We start from the raw sequence: 27,844 nt of genomic DNA on the forward strand, positions 1-27,844 counted from the left end.
TTGGGTTGATAAAAATTGTAGAGAGGTGAATTGGAAAATAGAAAATGGATATGTCTAGGAGTGCAGAGATTTGATTTTACAGTGTTCTGCAGTAATGGTTAGATTTGGATCTCTAATTGTGCCACGGGGGCAGGGAGGAAATAAAGAGTGAAATGTTGTGGAGTTTGGGTTTCTTGAAATTCTTCATACCATTAGGCATTGTTCTTTTACCTTTATGAAATTTCTAAGTTAGACTTGGGTAGTGGTAGCACAGGGTAGATTGAAGGAAATGGGACTAAGTGATTAGCTGGTGTGTTTGTGTATGCGTTTGAAAGGGGACATCAGACCAGATAGCTGAACTAGAGAGCTTGCCGAAAGTAAAGATGCCAAAGAAGCAGGTACTGGACTATTTTTGCAAGGATGCATATCCAGAAAATTCAGCTATGTGCCTGGGAGCAGGCAGGTAATGAAATTCCAGGTGGTTAATACTCAAATAGAAGGTGAATGATTAGGCAGTGATCCTGCATAATAAAGAGCCCAAGGAACAAGGGGCCAAAGAGACTGCAGTATATATAAAAGCTCCGTGTTCAGTTTCTTCATAATGGGAGGAGTCCCCGGGCAAGACTGCAGTGTCCTACCTTAAATGATGGTGGCTAAATCTGAATCTGACTTGGAGACAGAGAAGTACACCTGATCAGAAGAAATTTACTTCAATAGCATTTGTAGGCAGATGAACCAATTTTGAGTTAATCAGCAGTGAAAGTTTGGGGATATTGTAACTTAATTGAGCTCTAAAACTTACTAAATCTTTTTTGTTTTAGCTGCCACAACCATTAATTGGCATCACATCATTTTTTTCCCTTTTCACATGCCCTGATTCTTAGTAGGTATTATTGAAGAAAAGACTGGTAGAGTAAAAGGTTGGAGTTTCTGGCTTGACCAAAACTTTTCTCTTGCTCTTCTGCTGTTTTCTGGGTCCCTGTGCTCACGGGGCACAGCCAAGAAGAATTTGGGGTCTTTAGATTTTTTCAGAAAAATACATTTACCAGACATGCATATATTTCTCTTATTATACTGAGTTTTGGGGCATACTTTAGGTGGATAATTTTGCTAACTAATCCTTGGTCCCTTTATTATTTTGAACACTTGCTCTCTATACGAAGTAAAGGTAGGGGTTTGAAGGTGGAAGAGATAGGGAATAGAAAGAAAAACAATCTCATTCTGCCAAATCAACTTGGTGAATCTGTCATTTTTGATACCACTCAACTAACTCCTGAACTGCTGATAGCAGGCTGTAGTCTGATCTCAGATGAGCACATGGGAGTGTTCTTCTCGAACTAGCAAATGTGAAATATTTCACTTTCAACTGTGTTACCAAATCACTTTGAAACTTTGGGCAGAAGATCATTTAGCCCTTCTGTGGTGAGTTTTGGTTGTGTCACTGAGCAAACATTAAAATAAATGATCATCAAGAATTTTTGATGACTTACAAAAAAGTTCCTGTCAATTTAATAATAAGTGGAAAAAAAGGCTATAGACTTGATTAAGAAATGTGCCTCATGACATTGGACTATTAATTGCATAGCAGAGACAACTCTAGGTCTGTTATCAAAATCCATGGTCTGATCTGCTATATGTGGTGGAAATCAAGAGTGTTTTATTTTAAATGACATTTTCTCACTTATTTTTCTGACACCTGGTTAAACATTGGACAGAGGAGAAGATTGCTATAATCCACTCAAGGTCATAACTCATTCTCTCAGTCTTCCATGCCGTTAGAGACCTTGTTTTACTGTCTGAGCCAAATCAATTCACTGGGAAGAAAGCCAGAGAAGGGGGAGGGGAAAATATATATAGTTTAATGTTTGGAAAGAAGGAAGATGGAATTGCTAACTTAGAAAAAAAATGCATTGTGTTTAATCTTTTTCCTGTTTGCAATGTTTTCTTCCCCTTCCTGGAGGGTTTTGCCATGGGTTAGGAAATTCTTAACACACAGAATATTTTTTTTTTCTCTCTCTCAGATGTATCTAAATGCAGACTAACTGGCAACATTAGGCAGAGTTTTCCTGGAAAGTTGGAATTCCAGATGGGTGTCAACTAAAAGATGAGTGTTTATTAATTTTGTTAAAATAACAGTGTAACTCTTCAAAGATGAAAGTAATTGCCAATGAGTACTGAACCGTGACATAAAATGATGCTCCCCCCATGTCTACTTCATGAAAATATGTCACCTTATAGGGCAAAATGGACTTTGCAGATGTGATCAAGGATTGTGAGACAGAGAGATTATCCTGAATTATCTGATGGATTCAATACAAACACGAAGGGTCTTTATAAGAGGGAGGCAGGGGAGTCATGATCAGAGAAGGAGATATGACAGTGACAGAAAGGTTAGAATGATGTGGCCACAAGCCAAAGAATGCAGACATCCTTTAGTAGCTGGAAAGGACACAGAAGAGATTCTCTCCATAAGCCTCCAGAAAAGCTGTAGCTCTGCTCACGCCTTGGTTTTAGTCCTATAAGACTCATTCCAAACTTCTGACATCCTGCCTGGTAAGATACTAAGTTTGCATTGTGTTAAGCCACTAAGTTTGTGGTTATTTGTTAGAATAACAATGGAAAACCAACCTATTTATGACACTTCCAGACTTGTATGCAGATTTCCTTCCTAGACAGCAATTTTATCCAGGATTTTTCAAGCAGACATATTTCTTCCAGATCTGAATACTAAGGCTGTACACTTCAACCTGGAGAAAGCTTCTAAAAGGTATCATGACTGGGAAATGTATAGCCATGAACCCCAAACAGAGAAATATCCTGTCTTACTTTTTAATGTAAGTTTAGACAAATCCGTTTTTCTTGGGCATGTTCAATGTCTTACTGTAAAGTTTATCTGTGAGCAGCAGAAGTGAGAGGGGAACCAATGAGCTGAAAGATAACTCAATCAATCTGCTTCCTCTGTCTTTGCTTCAGCGCCTTGTACAGGAAATCCAATGCTGTGTCAAGTTCCAGAGAAGAGTTTCTTCTCTTCCAAGTTACTAATCAGGCTAAAACACATCCAGTAGGGGAAAGGGCTTGGAGGAAAGAAGTCCCCTGCTGCTGCTGGACTAAGAGGAACCAGCACCAAGAAGTCGACTGGAGGGAGCCTCGCCATGCTCACAGCTGCTCCTCTACCTGTCAGGAGGAAAAGTACTGAGTGAAGGGCAGAAAACAAAACAGAAATGCTCTGCCCTTGCAGAACTCATGACCTAGGGCTACTCTTGATGTTGACCTCCTTCTTCGTGTCGGGTGAGTCTGAGTTCTCTTTGGGAGAATGACTGGTGAGAGACCTGGACTTAGCTCCTCTGGGGTTTTCTTTGCCTTTCTTATGGGACAATGCAAGCCCATTGTAGCCATAGATGTAAGACATTACCCACAGGTTTATTTGATTTTATCATCTTTACTTTCTGTTTTGTCTTGTTTATTTTACTTTATCCTACCACAATATGTATATTTCTATGATTTGCCTTACTGCCCCTTCCTTATCCCTCATTCCCCTTTTTCTGACAGGGCAGGCAAAAATTAAACACATACTAGCAGCAATCAAAGTTGTCTGGGTTCTCTTTATCTTCTTTGCTTCTTTAGGAAAAAAAATAAATAATTATCTTATCCCATTTAAGTCCACATTGTTGATAGCATAGATTAGGAAAGTTTATTGCTTTCTACTGGTTTTTATGACTAGGTACTTTTGAAATATAATATATGCATGCAGTTTTGCTGGAACACCTGTGATGTGTGTCTGTATTTTTCTTGAAGGTGTGTGGGCTGTAGGAAACACTTTCTGAATTAGAGGACACACTCCTCATCTTAGGTTCCTGTAGGAGTTGAAGAGAACATGGGGGCTACTGCGGGGGTGTCCTGTTTCACTACAGAGGGTTGTTAAGAGTTGATGTGATAGGGAGTTTGCAGGTTTCACTTTTAGTAGATGGAACAGTGGCAAAGGAACAATGTAGTTAGTTTTAAATTTTATAAATTTTGTAATTGAAAGAGAAAAGGTATTTTTCCCCTCATTGGAATAACTCTAAAGTCATTTTTATCTATCTTTCAGCAAAAAAAGAAATATCACAGGTTTATCTTACTGGTGGGTACACACAAAATAACCATCCTCCACTACTGTACCTTTCTGAGAATTTTCACATATTTTTTTTCTCTTTTGATCTGTACAGTAACCCAGTAAAGTACGCATGGAAGACATCTCTTCATTTTACAAAGATAGAAACTGAGGCTTAGAGAGATGACATGATTTGTTCAAGGTTAGAACAACTAGTATGTGTTCATACTCAGTTATAACATATGTCAGTAAACATCAGGAGACATTTGAAAGAGTGATTTTCTTCAATGTTTAACCCTTGTGCTACTCTCTGTTTCTCACTCCACCACTATTTAAATACCACTGAAAAAAGGGAGAGCCAAAAATTTGTTATAAACTCACTATGGACTGTTATTCACTTAAAAAAAAGTGATCTGAATCTTTCCACAGTTGGAATCTTGTTTTAGAAAGCTCTTCTAAAAGGCTGTGCAGTGCCCAATGTGGTCAGGGGAAGCCAGATAGTTGAGGTACTGTTTATGGTGATTCGAACTATTACTCTTGGGAAAGGGAAAAGCATAACAAGATGAAAGTATAATAATTTGAAATTTGAATGTTTAATGGTGTAAAATTTAAAATGATTTCTGTGCACAACAAGGAGATATTGCATACATCAAATCTCTGAAGTCTGTTCTTGTATCATTGTAAAGTTGTCAAAATGTTTAGGAATCAAGATATTAAAAAATCCAATTATGTGCAGTGATTTGGTGTGATAAATTCCCCAAGAAATGATTTAGGAGAGTGAGAAGAAAACCACTTGTGGTGATGGCTTTATGTTTCTTACTGATATTGCTTTGTTGTCAATACTGCCTAATAGAAGCAACTCACTGTGCCCACAACACATTCACCAAGGAGCAAGAGAGCTCCTGGCTTCAAGTTAACCATGCTTAACTGTTTACTTTTATCTACTTATTTGCTTATAACTTTAAGCAATGTGGAGGTTAGTAGACAAAATTTAATAACAAAATACCTGAGGGTGAAACTAAAGGTAATTTTGATTGTCCATTCCAAAGCCAAGTTCCAAACCTTGTACCAAGTCATCCTCCCTTCCACTGCTCAATATTCTCTGCTGCTCCTATCTTTTGAGTCTTGTCTTCTAGATTTTTTTGTATGTGTTCAAATTTTATTTTCCCATTTCAATTAAAAGCATTGTACCTTTTACAAAAGTTATTGATTTCACCAAAATGAGTTGCTGAATAGGAACCCTCATCTTTATTTTGGGGGGATAATTTTTACTCATTTATCATCACCTTCCACTAGAGGGCAAGCAGGCAACAGAGGAAGTAGATAAAAATCAAGACTGAGCTATGGGGTAATTTGAGCAGAATTGCAAAAGATGGAGAAAGAGATTAAAAGCAGTTGTGAAAAAAAAAAGAAAGAAAAAAAGAAAAGATTTGTCTTTCTTTAATTTTAGCCCTTTCTTTTTTAGTTTGTGATAGTTGTGAATTTACATATTAAAATAATTTATAAGTATATTTTCCTATAATTGTTTAAGCAATTAATAAATATATTGGAAGGCCTTATTAAGAGCATGGAGTGTATTCAAAGCTGAGATGAAGTCTTTGGGAAAGATTTAAAATTAGTACATCTTGACTTTTTTTTTGTCTTGGAGCCCAGGAACAATCTGAAGAAAGTTGAAATGATGGTGGGTTGCCTTGCTGAAGTCTTCATGGAGGAGAAGTATCTGGAATTGGGCCTTGACTGATAGGTTTGGGAAAGTCAGTAACTTTGTAAAAGGTGGAATGATTTTAACTGGAGCAGGAATATATAATTCAAACACATACCCCAAACCTAGAAGATGAAAGGGGTAAAAGGAGGAAGAAGTAGTCTAAGAGATGAGGAGTTGAAGGAAGGGGGACCAGTTACAAGGTTGGGAACTTGACTCGGTGGTGGATGATTTAAATTATTTTTAGTTTCCCCCTCAGGTATTTTCTTATTAAATCTTGTCTACTAACCAGAAAGCAGAGAAGGAAATTGGGAGCGGGGGCCATGTAATGTGAGCAAAGTCAAGGGTTTTCGGTGGAGAAAGAAATCTAGTTTGATGGCACAGATATCATGTGCTGTATGATAATAGGAAATAAGGCTGGGTTTCAGGGGTCTTTGGTAACTGAGTAGAGAAATCTAAGAACTGTGCATTAGACAACGAGGGGTCATCTATTATTTTGTGAACAGGAAAATAATGTAATAAGGTAATATTTTGGGAGAATAGTATAGCAGCAGAGTCCCATTGAATGTTGGTAGCACTAAGTAAAAAAATTATTTTGAAACAGGAGCCAAAAGATTCTACCCCAGTATTCAATGATCCACATTGTTGGCTGAGAAGGGAGTTTGTAGAGGAAGGTATTCAGCTCAGTTTAGGGAGGAGAACACTAAGGAGGGAAATTCCTGTATGTACTTGGAAATGTAGCAACATCCAGGGTTTGTGGACAATTTATGAAGAGGATAATTCCACAAAAAGACTACCCATCAAAATACACATAACAGAATAAGCGCTAGAGATTTCTGGATTGGATCCTAAGGAGCCTAATTATCTCATTCCTCTTTATAACAGAAGGCAAGATCTAAGAAGAGATAGGAAGACACACATGATGAACTATGAATTGTGTAGATAACCTTAAATGGGAGGAAAGATACTTTTGCTGAAATTGAAGAATGAGAAGTTGAAGTTGAGTTGAATGAGAAGAATAGAAGTTGAGTGTGGGAAGACTAATAAATTAAGAATATCAATAAGGAGGCCAGGCATGGTGGCCCATGCCTGAAGTCCCAGGAAGGTAGAGGCAGGAGGATTGAGAATTCAAAGCCATCCTCAGCAAAAGCGAGGCACTAAACAACTCAGTGAGACCGTCTCTAAATAAAATACAAAATAGGGCTGGGAATGTGGCTCAGTGATAAAGTGCCTCTAAGTTCAATCTCTGATGGTAGTTGGGGATGGCAATAAGGAGATGTGAGAATATTAAAGTGTTTATTGTATAAACTGCTTCCCAATAAGATTATGAGTATTTTAATAAATAGTGCTTGTTAATAAAATCAAACAGAGGTAATATGATTTTATAATGTATCAAAATATTCATCTATACAGTGATTAAAATGTAATAGTCATTAATATATTTTTGCCTTTTCTCCCAAATATTATTCAGGCATCAACACCAAGAAAACAATTTCCAACTTTTCCACAATAGAATTTATAGGCCTTGCATATCTGAAAACCTAGACCCCATTCTGAGAACAAAATCTCATTTGTGTTTAAGGGAAGCACTATAGAAGAGTCCCAGGACTGAAGCAGGACTGGAAGTTTTTTCATTTCTAAAGATATAATTTTCTTCAAAAATCTCTAGTACTTTGAGTTAGTGATGGTGTTGCAGATTATCTTGGAATCAGACTGATGTAGTTTCATGTGCAGAATATTTACTGGTAGAGGGAAAAGTCTTCCTGGGATCTCAACCAGCTGTTACCCACTCCTAACCCTGTGGGGGGCTTTAGAGATATAATGGCCTTAAAGAGAACCTTCGTTGTCAAATTGGCTGGTACTTTGTACTTTCAGTCTGCTGGTTATTGGATGAGGACTGTTCTAGGAAAGATCTGACTTTGGGCAGAAAAACTGAGGTAATATTGCTGAAGATGCTGGAGATGGAATGCTGTATTCTACCAGTGCTCCCAGTAACAGCCGTGGAGTCATTGCTTGAAGGAGATCCTGGAGCATGTCCACATCTACCATAGTTGGGGTTTCCAGTACTCTTCAGTCCTTTTTGATTTTCCCAGTTTCTATCTAGTATAGTATTATTTCCCTTTAGGTTGAAAAATTTCTTTTGTCATTTCTAGAAGTGTAAGTTTTCTGGCAAGGAGTTCTTTTAGTTTTCTTTTATATAAAAAAGTATTTGCTTTCATTCTTGAAGCATATTTTGGTTGGATGGAGAATTTGGGGCTGAACTTTTTTTTTCTTTCAGTACCTTAAAAATGTTTTACTATCTTGGATGAGAAGTCAGTTGGCCATATACACCATTGTTTTCCTGAATATAATGTGCTATTTTTTTTTCTGGCTGCTTTCAACCTTTCTCTCTCTATTGTATCTAACAATTATAACATGTCCATTTTGTGTGGTTATTTTCATCTTTAAGGAATTGCTTAGCCTCCTTAGATAGTAATTTACTGATTTGTGAAATGAAGAAGATGTACAACACTATTAAGAAGTGCAGAGGTTTCAGAAAGGAAGAACTTTAGAAATATCCAAATAAAATTATTTCGTTTTATATGTAGGAAAATAAAGCCCAGGCATGTTTGAGAAATTGTTAATGATATCTATCACTTAACTTTACGGTGGATGAGCTGAGTTTGGAACACCTTCTTAGTACCAAAAAATAGAGGGGAAAGAGATGCAACAAGTGTGTGGGGGGAAATCTAGGACATTTTGATGTGATCACTTGAAATGATTCAGAAGGAATAGCAGCTAGAGCTTTGTGATTCTTGTTTAGGAAAAGTAAGTTATAGCTAAAATGTGGGTCATTTATACTGTCAGCCAATAAATAAAGGAGTGTCTGTCATGTGTCAGTCACTATGCTTCATGTTGGGGATACTTGATCAAGAGAGACACAACATCCCACTCTCATGGAGCTTAGAATCTAGTAGGGAAGATAGAGATTAAATATATTGTTGCAAATACCTTAATAATGAAGAGTGTGAAAGGGAAAATATAGGTTGATGAAGAAACACCTCACTTATGAGTTGGAGCTGGTCTGGGGGTTAGAAGGCTTCCCTGAGAAAGATATTTAAGACAAACAGAAAGAGCTAGAGTTGTGAGATGAGCATTCCAGGCAGGTCAAACAGCTTGCATGAAGCATAGAGGAAGCTAAGCCATGACCAGAGGGACAGAAACAAGGAGATCAAGTGTGGAGAGGTCAACTTGAAGTTCTGGGGGTTAGAGAGAAGGATGACAGAAGATGTAAAGAGAAAGAGGAGCAGGTGAAACTTTGGGGAGAGGTTGAAAGCACACTTGCATACCTGAGGAAAATACAGCTTGCAGAGAAGATATGGGAGTAATTGGTGAAGACAGGGAAGGAGATAGAGAGAGGCAAACATATTGGTGTCGTGGAGGAGAAGAAAGTGATTTGTTGTTGATGCCTTCTCCAAGCATTCATAAGTGGATTCAAGAGTACACTGCAATAGGGACACATGTGTCATAGTAAATCATGTGTGTATCAAAGAGGTTGAGGCAAGGAGAAGTTTTTAAAGGCAAATTGAGGGGTATTGTAAGGTATTTTGAAACAATAATTCTTGTCTATGAGGGTCAGTAACAGGGGTGGGGGCAGTCTAAGAAAGACAGTTGTTGGCCAGATGTCCTCAAAGAAGTATTGTTTGTGTACGGTTATAATAGCCTTTATGCCATATTTATAATTGTTCTTATCAGACTTAAATATGGGATTTCCTCCTCTATTTATTTTATTCTGCTTTTAAAAACTAAGCCTTTGGGCTGGGGATATAGCTCGGCTGGTAGAGTGCTTGCCTTACATGCATGAGGCCCCAGGTTCAATCTCCAGCACCAAAACATATACACACTAAGCCTTCATACAAACAACCTCATTTTAATTCGAACAACTTTCATGGTACCAAAATCTGCCAAGCAGAGCACAAGAGTTGCAGAGGGGCCAAAAGTTTGACTCTACAATGCTGGTGACCTTCGAAATTGCATTTTGAGTAGAAAGTGTGGGAGCAGCCAGATTGCTGCTCTTGTTGAGGGAGTGCGTGGGAAGGATATTGAGGCTGTGGGCACAGACCACTCATTCTAGAAGTTAGGTAGCAAAGAAAGGGGAAAGGATCATCTAAAAGGGGAAAGCAACATCTATTTTTTTTTTCTGTCAACACAGGGGAAACCTGATTGTGCTTGAAGGAAATTATTTGAGAAAATTTAGTGACTCAGTAAAAGTGTCTTTCCAATCTGTGTGTGTTCATACTGTTTTAAGGTGGTTATTGATTTTTCTTGTTTTCTTGACATTTTCTTACTTTACCATGGAATGCTCCTTTGCCCCAGAGGTTTATCCATTATATACTAAGGGAATATTTTGATTATACAATTCATTTTGTTGTATTGACAATTTTTTGAAAAAAATGTCAAACTGGTAAATATTTGTGGATTCCAAATAATGGACTCTAGTTATTTTCAGTCTCCAAGAAAAATCATTCTATCTATCCTTAATTGACTCCATCCTAGATGTTCCTCAGTGGTTGTTCTAAGCCAGTAATTTTAAGATAGTTGCTGGACAGAATCTTCTATAAAGCCTAAAATATTAAAGATCCTGGGGTGCTATCTCAAACCTATGTACTCAGATTTTTCTATGGTCTAAGCAGGTAGACTTCATGAATCTTTGCAGGTGGTTCCGATAGGAGCAAGGATTAGAAGCACTGTTTTTTTTTTTTTTTTTTTTTTTTAACTCAAACTATCCCTGCCATCCCTCTTACCCATTAGATGGCTGCTCACCTCCTGATTGACCCATCATTCAATGTAGACTTTTTTTTTTTTTTTAATGTTCCCGGTTGGTAGGGCTCCTCAGAGCTGGGAGCTTGCCTCACGGATTCTGTCATGCCCAGAACTTTACACAGCTACTTGACACTGAGTAGCTACTCCAATAATGTTTGTTAACCTGAACTTCTTCAAAATGTCTCAAGTGTCTGTGATCATTCTTAATCTTTTTGTTCCTCTCAGAGATGAAATATCTGTCTTTTCACAAGCAACCCTTCATGTCTCATGGCCCTCCAGTAGCTCTAGGATTGTTTTCCCAGTTAGCCTCCTCCTTCACCCCTGAAATTCTACCTCTCCCTCTTCCTATCTACAAACAAGCCTCGCTCCCTGGTTCTCAAATGCCTCCCCAGTCCTTACCGCTCTAGGCGTTGGTCTGTCTCTCTTTTAAATCTGACATGAACAGATGAAGCTACTGTCCCATTTCGCCCTCTTTCTAAGTCAGAATTCTTGAAAGCCTGGGTCTATATTTGTTGACTGGATTGCCTCTGCTCAGCCCCTTTCCGTCTGGTTTCCACTGCTACCTTTCTACTGAAAATGCTCTCTTACAGATCTTAAAGGTCATCTGTTGACATTCTTAGTACAGAATCATACAACTCCTTAGATCTTACTTTAAGACTTTCCCCATGATTTGATCTTGATTTTTCCTGTCATGAATTCTCTTACCCTGGCTTCATGGCTCTGCATTTACTGTCTACTTTTCTTCGTTGTTTTTGCTAACTGTACTGCTTCCAACAGAACCCTGTGTATAAAAATTTTCAAAACTCTAGGTTTGGTCTTTCCCCTAATTTCTACATCAGAGAAACAATCTGGCAGCCCGTCGGATAGATATGGCTATGGATACTTTTAGTTGGCTCAGGCAATATTTTTAAAAATGTGTAGTAGCTGCCAATTAAAAATAAAATTGGGAATGGTTTTTTATCTAAAATCTCTGATCTACTGTTGCTGTGAGGATTAAGTCAAATGATGCATATGAAGTACTTTGTACTATGTTTGCATTAATAAACATTGCAAAAATGGAAACTTTATTATTTTGCTTTCTTCAAAGCCTTTGTACATACTTCATGTTTAAATAGCTCCCTACAGGTTGACTTTCTGATTAGTTTCAGTTTTTTAAAAACTAAAAACCATGCTGGAATTAATATTTTAGCATACATATCCTTAGATATATGAATGTGCATATATATATTCAATATCAATACATTCACTGAACACGTTATTCTTTGTGATTATGGATACATATTTGTACAACATCTGCCTTAGGTCAGGGAACAAGTCTGTTTCCATTAACAAGTTTTAGGTTAAATGACAGAAAATACCTCAAGAAAAGGAAAAAAAAAAAAAATATATATATATATATATAAAGGTACAGCAAGATGGCTCTCGTCAGCACTGTGATCTACCAGTTGATACAGATGTTATGATTATATTATCTTGGAAACTAGGATGAAATTTATTATTTACCAGGATTCTCTTTTGCTTTTGTAATTTTATTCACCCATTGATTATTATTCAGTTCTTGTATTTTAGAACTTATTACTTTCCTTAAACATGTCTCATATTTTCTTTTTATAAACCATGTGGCTATTTTATTTTTATCTCTGTGCTGTATCTGAAGAGTAGAATTATGTTATTAGCTAAGTAACCTTCAACATATTATTTCTTCTTTTATCAGTCTATTCATATCTTTTGTCCAATTTTCTTTCAATTGAATTGTCTATTTCTTTTTTATTGTTTATGTGTTTTCTGTACCATTCTTTCTTTTTTTGGGGGGGTGGGGAAATAAATGTGAAAAATTCTCCAGATTTTTGCTTGATAGCATTATTTAATTACTCAATTTCATTTTGGTCATACAGAAGGTTTGGTCATACAGAAGTTTTTAACTGAAGTTTGCAAGAAAACAGTTTTGAAATTTGAATGCTAGAACCACTAAATGAAGAAAGAAATAATCTTATTTATTTATTTATTTTCTTCATATAATGTCAGGATGTTTTCATAGATTTCAACATATATTTATTTGCATCCTGTATGTCAGAAGTAGTAAATTTATTAAATATTAAATAATAATAAAGATGACAATTTGTAAAGATCATAATAAGCAGTAAGAATGAATTCTACTTAGCTTACTACTAGTTTAGAGGCTCCCAGACCTGTAAAGAAATATTAAAAGTGTAAAAACTAAACTATAATACACTATTCTCTCTTAGGTTATATAGTTATCTTATGGAATCGTAGCGTTATTATTATTATTTTTTAGTCCACAGTTTCATCAGTTACCTAATTGTGTTGTTTGTATTCCATCAGAAGACCTGCAAATGAATGAAAGCACAGGACTTTTTTTTTTTTGCTTACTATCTCTAAACTTTAGTAATAATAAATAAATGTTAACAATGATATTAACTATTTTAGTTTGGCATAATCCATACTCTATTTGGTTAGTAACAGTTACTGAATCTGGAGTTGTTATTGGGAATGATGAAATTTCAGAAATACTATTTCTAGATTTTTTTTAGAGTATAGCACAGACAGTACAGCCTTTTACAACAGACGAAAACTGTTGAACATCACAAGAAAGTCACGCGCTGTTTCTGAGAGCCTTTCCTCTCGCTGGAGGAAGCTTCATGGAGTCTGGGTTTGCATAGTCATGGCTATGCAATGTCTGCTGCGTGGGTGGTTATGTGTTTGCTCAGGCGTATGACAGTGATGACATGGAAAAGGAAACTTCTGTTGCTCAAAGTTACTGAGAGGTTTCACTAGTAGTAAAATTACAAAACATTCTTACATCTGCTGATGATTTTGACTTAAACGGAAAAGGAGTTTTTTCTTTTTTTAACATTATTTTCAGTGTCAGGAGTTTTTGTTTGTATTTTGTTTTGTGTTTGTGTGGATACACATTCTAATGTTATGTGTGTTAAATCCTCATGTTTCTGATACTACTTTTAATATCCCATGTTTTAAAAATGGAGTATGAATGAAACCTAAGAGTATTATCCTAGAGCACTTTTAAACAACCAAGTCTTAACGGGTGGGAGTGATTTGCCCCCACACATACCAAGCCTCCCCCATTATTGACATTCCCCCACTTGAATAGTACATTTGTTACAGCTGATAAATCTACACATTTGATACATCATCACTACACAGAGTCCTAGTTTGTTATGTGTTCAATCTTGTGTTTATATTCTATGGATCTGGATTAATGCTTAATTACATTTTTCTACCAGTATAGTATTGCATAGAGTAGTTTCACTATCCTAAAAATCTTTTTTGCTTCATTTATTCATCTTACCTCTTACCCCTAGCAACTCACGATCTTTTACTGTTTTTATAGTTTTGCATTTTTTAGAATGCCATGTTGTTGGAATGATACAGTATGTTCCCTTTTCAGACTGGATTTTTTTTCCATTTAATAATATGCATCTAAATGTCTTCCATGTCTTTTCATGACTTGCTATTTCATTTCTTTTAAGTAATGAGTAATATTCTATTTTCTTTCATTCGATTATCCTTTCACCTACTAAAGAATATCTTGATGCTTCCAAGTTTTGAAAATTAGGAATGAAGCTGCTCTCAAGGGCTGGAGTTGTAGTTCAGTGCCTTGCTTGAGCCATTCCCTGGGTTCATTCCCCAGGACTACCAAAGAAGGAGGGGGAAGGAATAAAGCTGCTATTAATATCTGTGTTTAGGTTTTCATGTGGACATAAACTATGAAAGTAATTTTGTATCTGTGTTCATATCTGTATTTTCTGTAATCCCTTTTCTTATCTAAATTGCATTCGTGAGAACATCCAGTTGAAAAGCAATAATGAAAGTGATTGTCCTTACCTTGTTCCTGATCTTAGTAGGAAAGCTCTGTTTTCTCACCATTAATTATTATTGGCTTATTTATTGGTACCAAGAACTCAGGGGCACTCAACCACTGAGCCGCATCCCCACCTTATTTTGTATTTTATTTAGAGACAGGGTCTCACTTAGTTGCTAAGCACCTCACTGTTGCTGATTATGGGTTTGAACTCGTGATCCTCCTGTCTCAGCCTCAGGAGCCACTGGGATTGCTTTTTTTTTTTTAAATCATGAATAAGTGTTGGATTTAATTTAGTCAAGTGATTTTTCTACCTATATTAATATGATTATGTGATTTTTTTCTTTTTTAGTGATGTGATGATTTTTTAAATTGATTTAATTGATATTTGGATGTTGAACTAGCCTTACATATGTGGGACTAATCCCACTTGGTCATGGAGTATAATCCTTTTTACATTCTTGGATTTCATTTTCTAAAATTTGTAGAGCATTTTATATCTTCTAAAAGAGATTGCACAGAACCAGAATAATTTCTTCCTTAACTATTAGGCAGAATTCACCAGTGAACATTTCTTGGCCTGAATTTTTTTTTTTTTTTTGGTTTATAAGGTTACTAATTATTGATTCAACTTGTTTAATTTATATAAGCCTATTAAGATTGCCTATTTTTTCTTGTATGAGTTCTACAAAATTGTCTTTCATCCAAGTTATCCAATTTGTGGACATGGAGTTATTCATAATGTTCTTTTATTTTTCTGTTAATGTCCATATAATCTGTAATGATGTCCCCTCTTTCATTCATATATTATACCTTGCATGCTTTCTTTTCGTTAACTAGTATGGCAAGGGGCTTATCAATTTTATTGTTCTTTTCATAGAACAATCTATTAACAAATCTATGGTTTGTTAATTTTTTCTATTAATTGTTTTCCCAATTTCATCGATTTTGCTCTAATTTTATTATGTATTTTCTTCTGCTTCTTTTTTTTTGGGGGGGGGGTTTACCGGGGGTTGAACTCAGGGGCATTCAACCACTGAGCCACATCCCCTGCCCTATTTTGTATTTTATTTAGAGGCAGGGTCTCACTGAGTTGCTTAGAGCTTCACTTTTGCTGAAGCTGGCTTTGAACTTATGATCCGCCTGCCTCAGCCTCTGGAGCCGCTGAGATTACAGGCATGCACCACTTTGCCTTGCTGCTGCCTTCTGCTTCTTTGAATTTAATTTCACCTTTTATTTATAGTATCCTAAAGTTGGAGTTTGGCTGATTTTACATCTTTTATCTCTAATATAGGCATTCAATGCTACAAATTCTGTGTAAACACAACTTTTGTTATTTCCCCCAAATTTGGAAAAGTTTATTTTCATTTACTTCAGAATATTTTTAAATTTGTGAGATTTCTGTTTTCATCCATGCATTATTTAGTATGTGTGGTATAATCTCTAAAATTGTGGGATTTTCCAGTTACCTCTATGTTAATGATTTCTATTTTAATTTCACTGTGCTGAGAGCAGACATTGTATGATTTCTATTCTTTTATATTTGCTACTATATGTCCTATGGCTTCATAATGTGGTTTATTTTTGGTGCATCTGTTAGATGAGCTTGATGTGAATGTGGGCATAGAGTTATTCATAATGTTCTTTAGAGGTCCATTATGTCCAGTTGGTAGACAATTTTGTTAAGTTAAGCTAAATTCTGCCCATTTTATGCCTGCTGAATCTATTTCTCATACAGAGGTGTTGAAGTCTCCAACAATAATAGTGGATCATATATTTCTCTTGAAGTTATATCAATTTTTGTGTCATATGTTTTGATGCTTTTTTCTTAGGCACATACATGTTAAGGATTGTCATGTCATTTTGTAGAATTGACCCATTTATCATTATGTAGTTCTCTTTGTCTTCGATGACATTCCTTGGTCTTATCTCTTTTCTGCCCCAAGTTAATATAGCGATTACTGTTTTCTTCTGATTAGGGCTAGCACATGATATACCTTTCTCTCTTCATTTTAAACTATATGTGTCTTTATATTTATGGGGCATTTCTTATGGACAACATACAGGTTCATCTTGCTTTTTAATCCATCCTGATAAAATGTCCTTTAATGGTACATTCAGACTATTGATATTCAAAGTGATTACTGATATATTTGAATTAATATTTATCATAGCTATTACTATTTTCTATTTGTTGCCCATATTCTTTGTTCCTTATATTTATTTTTATGCCTTTCATGGATTTTAATTATTTTGTATGATTTTTTTTTCTTTTTTAGCATATCAGTTGTGCTTTTTTACTTGCAGGGGTTGTAATATATTTACAGTTGGTCCAAGTTCACTTTCAACCAATACAATAGTATTTCATGGGTAATATGAGGACTTAAAAAAAATAGTCTTAATTCTTCCAACCTGTCCTCTGTGTAATTGCTTTTAAAATAAAATGCTTTTTTTAAAAAAAAAAACACAACAAAGTACATGTATAAAGACATGAATTGGTGTGAACATACTTTATATACAAAGATATGAAAAATTGTGCTCTATATGTGTAATGAGAATTGTAATGCATTCCGCTTTGTGTATTAAAAAAATCAATTAAAAAAACCACTATCATGAAATTGAAAAATGAGGAATGGAATAGAAGATAAACATTTGCAATACATACACACAAAAATAAAATAAAATTGCAATTTAGCAATCTTTTAGAAACTGAGTTTGAAGTTCATGAGGTCTAAATTGACTTTAAGCAATTCTATAGAACCCAAAGGAAGAAAAGCATGTGGGTCTCAGGAACTATTGAACTAGAAAGCTGAAGGCTATAAGGACTCTAATCTAGGTTCCTCCTTTTGATTCTGCATATTTTTCCTTTATTTTCTTCCAAAGTAGGGAACAATAGGGAAAGAAGAGGGATGGATTGACGCTTGTCAATTCTGATTCTAAAATCCTTGAGGAAAGGGGCTCTGCTTTGTCCATTTGGGTGAGGTGCCTGTCATTGGACCAACTTTAAGTACGGAGTGGCACATGGGGAAGAGAGTTTAACCAGATCAGTTCATGTGAAATGCCTACACTGGATCAGTCCCCCAGGGGCTGAGAAGGGGGCTGGGAGTAGAAGAAGGGAGGCAGGGTTATCTTTTATAAAATGGTTGACAAAGTTAGGTATTTCATAAATGGAGACTCTTTAATAACTTATGAGTATCACTGTCAAGATAGTACCATGATTTTACCCCTACGTGGCACACTTCTAATTTCTATTTTGCAATGATTTCTGTGTAATTTTAGTGATGGTTAACTGATTGTCTTTCCTGTAAATGAGACTTTTTTGAGAGATAATAGATCCACATATTTGAGAATATAAAATTCATTTAATTTATGCCTCTCTAAATATTTTCTAGATTCAAGTAGTTCATGCGTGGATGGAAATCAGACATTATCTCCTACAGAAGGTAATGTGCTTCCTTATCGAGGGCCAGCATTGAGGGGTTGAACTTTGTTAGTTACAGTGGCTGATGGCCTGACAGTGGCCAGCCTCATGTATAACTATAGAATATGGTGATCTCAGTGCTGTGGTGTGAGGTACCCCGATGATCCAACCACTGCTTGCTTCCCCAAACAAGGCTCAGTCTTACTTGCCTCTACAACTTTGTCAAGTTGGAGTGGTGGAAAGAACATGGGTTGAACTTCCTCTCAGCCCTAAGTTCAAGTCCTCTCTCTTTCTTCATCTAGTTATGTGATCTTTAGCTGACCATGAATACCCAGAAGAGACAAGTGACCCTATAATGGAAAGGAGAGATGTTGTTGAGTACAGAGTTTAGCACAACCAAGGTTCATTCACATAAAAAGTTTGTCCCACCATAGCTGCTTCTGCCCATGTTAAAGTGATGATGACACTGACCTCACGTTTGTTAGAGATGAGCTATGGCAGATGCATTGGTTGAGTAATCATCTCTCGGCAAACCACTCTCAGTCATGGACAGCTCATGTTGGTTTATGAGAAGTGTGAGGGTCTGTGTTAAAAATTGCTTGAAGGTCACAGAGCTTAATTTTTTCCTTTAAAAGAGGTACAAAAGAATCTACTTTTGTATTGAATCTGATAACTAGATTGAACATACAGAAACCAAATCTGTGATCAAAATTTACTTAAAAGCAATTGCAGGCAGGCCATCTGCACTCTCTGGAAGTGTATGTTTAACTGAACTGCAAGAAAGCAAAAATTATCTAAAGGCTGTATTTGACAATATAACACCTTGGCAATCCAAAAACAATTTTTTTCTTTGTTTCTTAATTTATATGCCACACTGTTTTTTCATCAGAAATAAATATTTTTAGACATCTCTTATCACTAGACATCATCATTTTTAATTTTCATGTAATTACTAATTTGATGAAACAGCAGATTATTCTAAATTCTGTTAATTCCCCTGACCTTTTTATTGCCCGAAAACATAAAGTTTCTAGCTAGTTCAACCTGAATTCCATTTGAGTTACTTTTAATGAAACTACCATATACTTTTCACATCTGTGTCAACAGTTAAGGATTGGCATTTAGATTTGAAGTTACTGATATTTTTTACTTATCAAAACTCAAGGGGAGACAGCCATATGACCAATTATTCCATCATAAATTATATGATAAATCCAACATTGCTCATCACCAAAACATTAGATTTAGGACACTGCTTTTGTCATTTAATCTATAATTCTCTCTTTTGTCTGTTTCTATATACCAAAATTCTGATCTAATTCCAATATTCTCATAATGAATATTCTTTCTACATTAATGAATAAATTAGAATAAATTGGTCAACATTTGGATTTGGTTTGATACATTATATATTTTTGTGAAAGTTAACTTATTGTGTAAATCTGGAATAAGATCACCAGGAAAGCAAGGTTCTAGTACAACTTTATGTAATCTTCCGTGAGGCAGGGTTATCTTGTATAAAATGGTTGACAGTTAGGTGTTTCATAAATGGAGACTCTTTAGTAATTTATGAGTACCATTGTCAAGATAGTACCATGAAAAATCGAAAACACAAAGTTCTTTATCAAGGCTTTCTTTTCTCATTCTCCTTGTGTATGTCCAGATAACACTTGGCTGGCTGTGCAGATGGGTACAAAGGCTGTGCTCTGTTGCCCTCATATTCCACCAACATCAGTGTTGATACTAACATCATGGAAAATACACCTCAGAGACAAGCCTTCGTGCACCATTTCCCTCAACAGAGAAACAAATGAGACCGGGAAAAACAACTGTACTGATGGGAGAATCTCCTGGGCCTCCAGACCTGACCAGAATCCTGAACTTCAGATCCATCCAGTGTCCATCTCACATGAAGGGGATTACAGGTGTGAAATGGGAACAACTGATGGAAATTTTGAACGTACATATCACCTCCAAGTGTTAGGTAAAGAATGCCATCTATTGTGATATTTTGGGTTACTGGATTTGTGACTGAAACAGATGTCTCTGTAATCCCATAACCGTATGTTGAGACTGAAGCATGATTTCCCTTCCATCTCTGCAGTGCCCCCTGAAGTGACCCTGTCTCCGGGGAAGAATAGAACTGTGGAGTGCAAAGCAATTGCAGGAAGGCCAGCTGCACAGATTTTTTGGGCCCCAGCGGGGGATTGTGTCACTGGGAAAGAATACCAGGACAATGGCACAGTGACGACCAGGAGTAGGTGCCATTATCCAGATGGCAATGTGTCCACCGTGACCTGCTTGGTCTCCCACCTGACTGGCAACAGGAATCAATCCATAGATCTGCTTCCTGGTTAGTAATTCTAGTCCCCCCCCCATTCTTTTAGAGGCATTATGTCAGAAAGGAAAAAAGAATGTACAGAGAAATTTCATTTATAGATACTCCACTTTAGCCTCCACTTTAATCTCTGGTTTCCAAAATAAAAAGATAGGTCTAGAAGAATATCACATACATTGTTGTAAAAAGCAATATTTTAGAATATAGTTTATTCTACTTTTAAAGCTCACTTCTATGCTGATCATAAATCGGGTTGAGTAGTATATTTTTAAAAGAACACACATGTACTTAATAGAAGTATTTCATTCTCCCTTCCCAGACCACTGACGGTCAGGCTTTCCCTCTGAGGCAGGAGACTGGAGAGTTATTTTCTGAAGGCACTTTTCAGAGCCCAGCCCTCCCTCTAGTATTGCTCTGCAGTCTGGCACCTCATCTCCACACTCCATGATGTCTGGATCCTTGACTCTAGATCACCTTCTGAGACCAGACGCCCCTTTTACTGTTGGGGAAGGGTGTGGCAGGGCACTTGGCAGCTTACCTGTTCTTTTTCTTTTTTTTTGAGAGGGGTACTGGGCACTGAACTCAGGGACACTTGGCCCTCTGAGCCACATTCCCAGCCCTATTTTGTATTTTATTTAGAGACAGGGTCTCACTGAGTTGCTTAGCGCCTCGCTGTGCTGAGGCTGGTTTTGAACTCCTGATCCTCCTGTCTCAGCCTCCTGAGTGTCTGGGATTACAGGTATGCACCGCTGTGCCTGGCTGCAGTTTATCTGCTCTAACACAGACTTTCAGAGATACTCCCAACTTTTAGCCCTACACTTTAGTCCCCTGCCAGGTACTACTTTTTCTATTGCTTTTACACATTTATCTCTTTTTAAAGCTCTATTTTATTTGTAATTGACATAATAATTTTATATATTTATGGGATATAAAGTGATAAATTGATACATCTCTACATTGTGAAATGATCTTTCACAGTAATTAGCATATCTCTCAACTCAAATATTTATCATTTATTCATGGAAAGACCATTTTAAAGTCCTCTAGTGATTTTAGAATATTTGATGCTTTCTATTCTTTCTGGAGGTTTGTGGGCACTAAAATTTTCACTTATTTCACTGTTTAAATCATTTGCAATTCTTCCATTTATTTTCTTTTTACTCAAAAACAGGTTGTAATCTTTCATCTGTTCTTGTCTTCATTCCTGTTCTCTTTGTCTTTGGAAGTCTGTATTTTAAACCTTTTCTTACTGATATTTTAGTAAGTTTTAAAAAGGGAGAAGAGCAAAGTCTGTGTTTAAATCACAATTTTTCAATATTCATTCCTGTTTTGTTTTAAAAGAATCTAGCAGTATTTATTGAGAAGAGTAATTGTGTCTTGGTGGTACATGAAATCCACCGTCCAGTGTTATGACAAGATGCCATATTTATAGAATGTAAAATCGAAGGGACCATCTAGTCCAAACTTCCATATAGTGCAAAGATCTAGTCTGCCTTCCTTGCACATCCAGTAAGAGATAGATCATCAGTTTGGAAAAGAGAATTTCAAAAACAATGTTATTGTTTTAACAATAAAAGCCAAGTATTCTTTTTCAAATAAAATACTGAGAAGTTCAACTTTTAAAAACGTGAATTATTGAAGGAAGTTGAAGGGACTGGACCCCAGCCTGCTCAGCCTCTACTTCCTCCTCCTTCTGCTGCCCTCAAGCCACATTCATGAAACACAGGAGCACAGTTTTGCAAATAGTGCTTCGTTTTTTTTTGTTGTTGTTGTTTTAATTAGTTATACATGACAGCAGAATGCATTTCAACTAATTGTACACAAATGGAGCACAATTTCTTACACCTCTGGCTGTACATGATGCAGAGTCACACTGTTCGTGCAGTTATACATGTACATAGGCTAATAATATCCATCCCGTTCCACCACCCTCCCCACCCCCAAACCTTGTCCCCTCCCCTCACTTCCCTCTGTTCAATCCAAAGTTCCTCCATTCTTAACCTAGCACCTCCTCCCCCCCCCCCCAGTATGGATCAGCATCCACATATCAGAGAAAATATTTGGCCTTTGGTTTTTTGGGGATTGGCTTATTTCGCTTAGCACGGTATACTCCAACTACATCCATTTACCTGCAAATGCCATAATTTCATTATTCTTTAAGGCTGCATAATATTCCATTGTGTATATAGACTACATTTTCTTTATCCATACATCTGTTGAAAGGCACCTAGTTTGGTTCCTTAGTTTAGCCCTTGTGAATTGAGCTGCTATAAACATTGATGTGGCTGCATCACTATAGTATGCTGATTTTAAGTCCTTTGGGACTAGGATAGCTGAGTCAAATGGTGGTTCCATTTCAAGTTTTCTAAGGAATCTCCAGACTGAAAACAATGCTTCTTGATCTGGCAATTTATTTTTTGACTTGTGCAGTTTGACTGAGTTATACTGTGGCCAGAAGCTAACAGATAATTTAAGGTTGCTGCTTTACCTTCATCTTAGTTTCAATGCCTGAGAAGAAAGGTGACTTTAGAATTAGGGTTCTTTTCCCAATTACCTTCCTGTTTTATAATGAACCATTTTTTCCTGAATGCTGAAGGTGAGAAGCACTCTGCTCTTACTATAACAGTGATATCTAAATTTTGTATCTTTCTAGGAATTCATTATTTGTGAACCTTAAGGCAGCAAATCTTCACTAAGATTATGTCTTTCTGGAAGCTCTAAAGTCTAAGCTGATAAAACAATTTAATTATAATAATTATTTGAACTATCAATGGGTCAGAAGTGTTTAAAATAAAATTAAAAAAATGAATTTCATGTACTTTGAGACATCATTGAATGACATACATATTGTATACTTGAATTGATTTTATTTTTTAGAGCACTTTAGGTTCAGAGAAAATTTGGGTGGAAATACATAAAATTTTCATATAACCCCTGGTCCACCCAGGCACAATCCCCCCTACTATAGGCATCCCAAACCACGTATTATATTTATTACCATCCATGAACCTACATTGGCATACTACCCAAAGTCCACAGTTCATATTAGGGTTCACTCTTGATGGTGTACGTTTTATGAGTTTGGACAAATGTATATTTCCATGTATAGTCTGACTGCTATAAAAATCCTCTGTGCTTCCTCTTTGCCTTCTATTCCTGGCAATCATTGATCTTTTTATTGATTCTGTAATAGTTTAGATATGAGGTGTCCCCCAAAAGCTCATGTGTAAGACAATGCAAGAAAGCTTGGAGGTGAGGTATTTGGATTATGAGACCCTGACTTAATCAATACATTAATTCCTAAATAGGTATTAACTGGGTGGTAACTGTAGGCAAGTAGGGTATGGCTGGAGGAGGTGGGTCATTGGGGCATGCCTCTGGGTATATTTGGTCCATGATGAGGGGAATCTCTCGTTCTCCTTCCTGGTTGCAATATTCCCATCTGCTTCCCTCCTCTACACCCTTCCACCATGATGTACTGTCTCTTGTTCAGACCAGAGCAATGCAGTTGTCTGTCTATGGACTGAGACCTCTGAAACCTTGAGCACCCAAATAAACTTTTCCTCTTCTGATTGTTCTTGTAAGGTCTTTTGGTCACAGCAGTGAAAAAAAAAAAAAAAAAACTAAATCAGTCTTCTAAGATTTGCCTTTTCTAGAATACCATATAGTTGGAATCATATAATAAGTAGACTTTCAGTTTGGCTTGTTTCACTTAATAGTATGTGTGTTAGTCAGCCTTTTTATCCTTGTGACCAAAATACCTGACAGGACCGACTTAGAGGTGCAAAAGTTTATTTTTGCTCATGGTTTCAGAGACGTAGTCCATGCTTGGGGGTTGCATTCCTCTGGGCCCACAGTCAAGTGAAGCATCATGATGGAAGGGCAGCAAGGAGGAAAGCTGCTGAGTTCATGGCAGCCAGGAAGCCGAGGGTGGGGGGAGGGCAGGGAAGGAGGAGAAAGAGAAGAGAAAAGAGAGGAAGCAAGGGAGGAATCCAGGGGGATAGGATAGAGTCCTCAAGGGCTCACCCCCAGGAATCCACCTTCCCCAGGCATTCCCCACCTGCCTCAGTTATCTCCGAGTTCATCTGTTCAAATTAGAATGCACCGATTAGGTTACAGCTCTCATAATCTGATAATTTCACCTTTGAATATTTTTATATTAACATAGGAGCTTTTGGGGGAATACCTCATATGCAAACCATAACAATATACACTTAAGTTTTCTTCATGTGTTTTCATGGCTTAGTAGCTAATATATTTTTTAATCACTGAATAATATTCCATTATCTGAATTTGCCACATTTGAATCATACATTTTTCTGTCTATGTTGCAGGTGCCAAAGGAACAGAAAAACTGTATTATCTATACATCTTCATCCCTGTTATTTTGGTCATTGGGGGATTCATTTGTTGTTTGAAAATCAGCGGTTACAGGTATTGACTGATGAATGTTTTTCTGGTCTTAGCTTTATTGGACCAGAAAAGAGTCAGACATACAGAATTGACAGACTGGGTAACTTAGAATATTAATAGCCTTTCTCTCATAGTCAAAAAGAGTCTCTTGGAGGTGTTAGATATGTATACTTTGAAGAGTACTCAGGCATGCAAGCATGGGGAATTAGGCTATTTAGGTCAGGATCTTGGGAGACACAGTGCATATTAATTTTTTTTTATTTATGAAAATAATCATAATAGTTCCTTTAATGTACCCAAAAATGTGCCACATATATTCTATTGCTTCAAGTTTCTGTTGCATAATTTTACTTCCTTTTCTAAAATTCAGAATTTTCTCGATTGAGTGTATTAAGCACAAGCAGTATTCTTCATTCATTTCTGGTAGTTCATTCCCAATTTATTTTGGTTTCTATCAAAATGAACTTTGGTATACTTTTTTGCTTTTGCATTTTTCAATCTAAACAATGACATTTTCTGCATTCATTTCAGCTTATTTCATCTTTATAGAAAATGTAAATTGAAAAAACCAGAAGCTACTACAGTTGTTGAGGAGGTAAGATAAGACAGAAAAGAATATTTACAAGCTTTTAAGGTGCATAGTCTGAAAATTTAGCAACATCATTTGTAATTTACATCCGTTGAGTTTCCATCAAAACTAAAAAAACTCTGATTTTACAATGCTGATATTTAGGTGTACTTATTTTTGTTAATTATCTATCAAGCACTATTTATGCATCACCCAAATCCACATTTTCATCTCATAAACTATATCCTAATCATATAATATTTGCCTCCTGTGGACTTTGAAGAAACTGAGTTGTTGTTTCCTTTCCCATGGAACCATCTGTAATTCTTGACTTCCCTTTTTCAAGACAATTATCATTTCCTGTAAAACCTATCTTGCTCCTTAATTTCTTGTATGCAGTAGCTTACTAAGTCTTTAACTCTCTCTTTTGAGAAGTACTTATTATAACTCCAACTACCATGTATAATACTTTAATAAAAAAAGAAAAATACTTCTTATGTCACTCCAGTGTCTATTTCTTCTTCCACACAGCTATCACCTCACACACAGATGTAAGTAATCAACAAATACTTTTTGATAGGGTATTAGAGCAAGACCTTGCTCCAATGTTCATGTAAGCTCAGAGACACAAATATAAGCACTATTGATATGCACTAAAGCTGTGGGCATCTGTTAGAAAAAAAGCAGGTAATTTCTATAATGATTTTTGGCCTTTCTGAACTGATTTTGACTTTGACTTCTTTCTTAGGATGAAATGCAGCCCTATGCCAGCTACACAGAGAAGAATAATCCACTTTATGATACTATAAACAAGGTAGAGATACCTCAGGTGTCACAAAGTGAAGTTGATGGCACGGGCCTCCATACTTTATAAATTATTGGACTCTAACACCAGGAAAAACAAATCAAGATACAGTCCAACTACTGTTTGGCTTTTCTTACAGTTCTTGAATAGAAGACCTATTTTAAAATTAGTCTTTCTAAGGTTCTTGGAGGACAGAGGTTTTCTAATGAATTTGCATGTCTATCTTTCTGCAATTGGAATTTTAGACTCAGCTGCTATTTTTTGAAGAACTGACATTATTATCACAAAGAAAGTGCATGCTCATGATAACATTTGAATGGTGCAATACAATGAATAGTGAAATGTTTCCTCAAGAAATAATTTTCCAGAAGGAAGAATCATCAATAGTTTTTTATGTATTCTTCTAGAAATTTCTATGTACATATGACATGTGTATATGCCTGTGGTGGTTGTATGCATTAATATGCCATTTTACATATGTTTTTGTACTATATGTATATACATATATATATTTACACATTTCTTGTCAAGATACAAATGGGAACATACTGTAATGCTGTTATATTCTTATAAAAAGCTAATAATGCAAACTTAGAGATCTTTTCTTATCAGCAGAAGCAAAGCTACCTCATTCTTTTGTAATGACTACATAAATTCCACTATATGATAATTTAATTAGTCCCTGCCCTAGCAGTGAACATTTAGATTGTTTTAAGTTTTGTTTGTGGTATAAACAATATAATGCCAAATGTTTTATCTGGATATATCTCTTTGCATTTGTTTAAGTGTGTCTGTGAAATAATTTTCTTGAGTGCAAATGGTGGATCAATTGGTGTTCGTTTTTATGTCAAATTGTATGAACTTACTTTCCTTTCAACAGTGTTTGTGCCATTCCTAATACTCTTATTGTGATAAGAGAAATTCTCAATTCCTCAGTTCCATTTTTTTCTTTTCATTAACCAGTGGTCTAATATGACATAAAATTATAATAATAATCATACCTTTTAATAATAAATTTGTATTTTTTCATGTTTGCAAAGGAGAAAACACACGTGAAAACTTTGTATTCTTTTGAACATATTGTATCTCTAGATAAGTGTTGATACCTAATGCCTAAATTTTGTAGACATTATAAATTGGCATTATGTATTTTTATGCTGTGCATTTTATTCTGATATATTTATCAAATAACAAATGTCTATAGATGATATAATCAGCTAAATATGCTATGGAGGACTTGGGGAATCAGTATGCTAAGAGAATGGTCATAGAATGCATGACCCTTGGGCTGGGGATATAGCTCAGGTTGGTAGAGTGTTTTCCTCGCATGCAAAAGGCTCTGGGTTCAATCCCCAACACTACAAAAATAACAACAAAAAAATTACACAATCCTCCTATTTTTCCGTGGAGCAAAATGTTTGGAATATGCATATTGATTATTTTTAATATCATGAACAATATTTTAGCTATAAAAATTATGAAGAATAAGCCTGTTTGCTCCATAGCAGGACAAACATTAAAAGATTTTTCATCATGATATGATAGAAATTAAAACAAAATCAGTTGTTTCATCTGAGTCATTTAAGACAATTATTTGGTTGTTAATATGTTTTCCTCCCTTCAGACATTTAGTTATTTTAGGCTTTATCATTAAAGGGATTTGTAATCTATTTAAGGACACTGGACACATGATACTTTCATGAAACCATTTTGACTTCACCAAAGAAAACTCTAGTCCATTGTTTTTGCTTAGAAATATTGTCGAGCAGTGTTTTAGTCAGCTTTTTCACTGTTGTGACTAAAGGATCTGACCAAAACAACTATAGAGGAGGGAATGTTTATTAGAGGACTCACGGTTTCAGAGGTCTTAGTCCATAGAGTGCT

At 36.0% G+C, this 27,844-nt stretch overlaps 1 protein-coding gene across 2 annotated transcripts; it reads left to right on the forward strand.

Moving 5' to 3' along the window:
• The first annotated feature begins 2,947 nt into the window (after window positions 1-2,947).
• Cd200r1 (CD200 receptor 1) lies at window positions 2,948-27,529 on the forward strand. Of its 2 annotated transcripts, XM_046425253.1 has the most exons (7): window positions 2,948-3,267; window positions 17,808-17,858; window positions 19,500-19,820; window positions 19,941-20,189; window positions 24,509-24,608; window positions 25,119-25,182; window positions 25,904-27,529. In XM_046425253.1, exons 1-7 carry the CDS (start codon window positions 3,201-3,203, stop codon window positions 26,027-26,029), a joined length of 978 nt encoding a protein of 325 aa, XP_046281209.1. In that variant the 5' UTR covers window positions 2,948-3,200; the 3' UTR covers window positions 26,030-27,529. The 2 variants fall into 2 exon arrangements, with proteins under 2 accessions (XP_046281209.1, XP_058428863.1); XM_058572880.1 differs by lacking the exon at window positions 17,808-17,858.
• Window positions 27,530-27,844: the final 315 nt, after the last annotated feature.

This window comes from Marmota monax, unplaced genomic scaffold (assembly GCF_021218885.2).
Source record: "Marmota monax isolate L192 unplaced genomic scaffold, Marmota_monax_Labrador192_F-V1.1 WCK01_AAM20220418_F8-fsc00119, whole genome shotgun sequence".
In the NCBI taxonomy this organism is placed as follows: domain Eukaryota; kingdom Metazoa; phylum Chordata; class Mammalia; order Rodentia; family Sciuridae; genus Marmota; species Marmota monax.

Excerpts from the sequence above, each read along its gene's own strand:
- Cd200r1 (XM_046425253.1), top strand. The coding sequence starts at position 3,201 with ATGCTCTGCCCTTGCAGAACTCATGACCTAGGGCTACTCTTGATGTTG. Across the intron at positions 20,190-24,508 it reads ATCCATAGATCTGCTTCCTG|GTGCCAAAGGAACAGAAAAA; the intron begins GTTAGTAATTCT and ends TCTATGTTGCAG. Across the intron at positions 24,609-25,118 it reads TTGAAAATCAGCGGTTACAG|CTTATTTCATCTTTATAGAA; the intron begins GTATTGACTGAT and ends CATTCATTTCAG.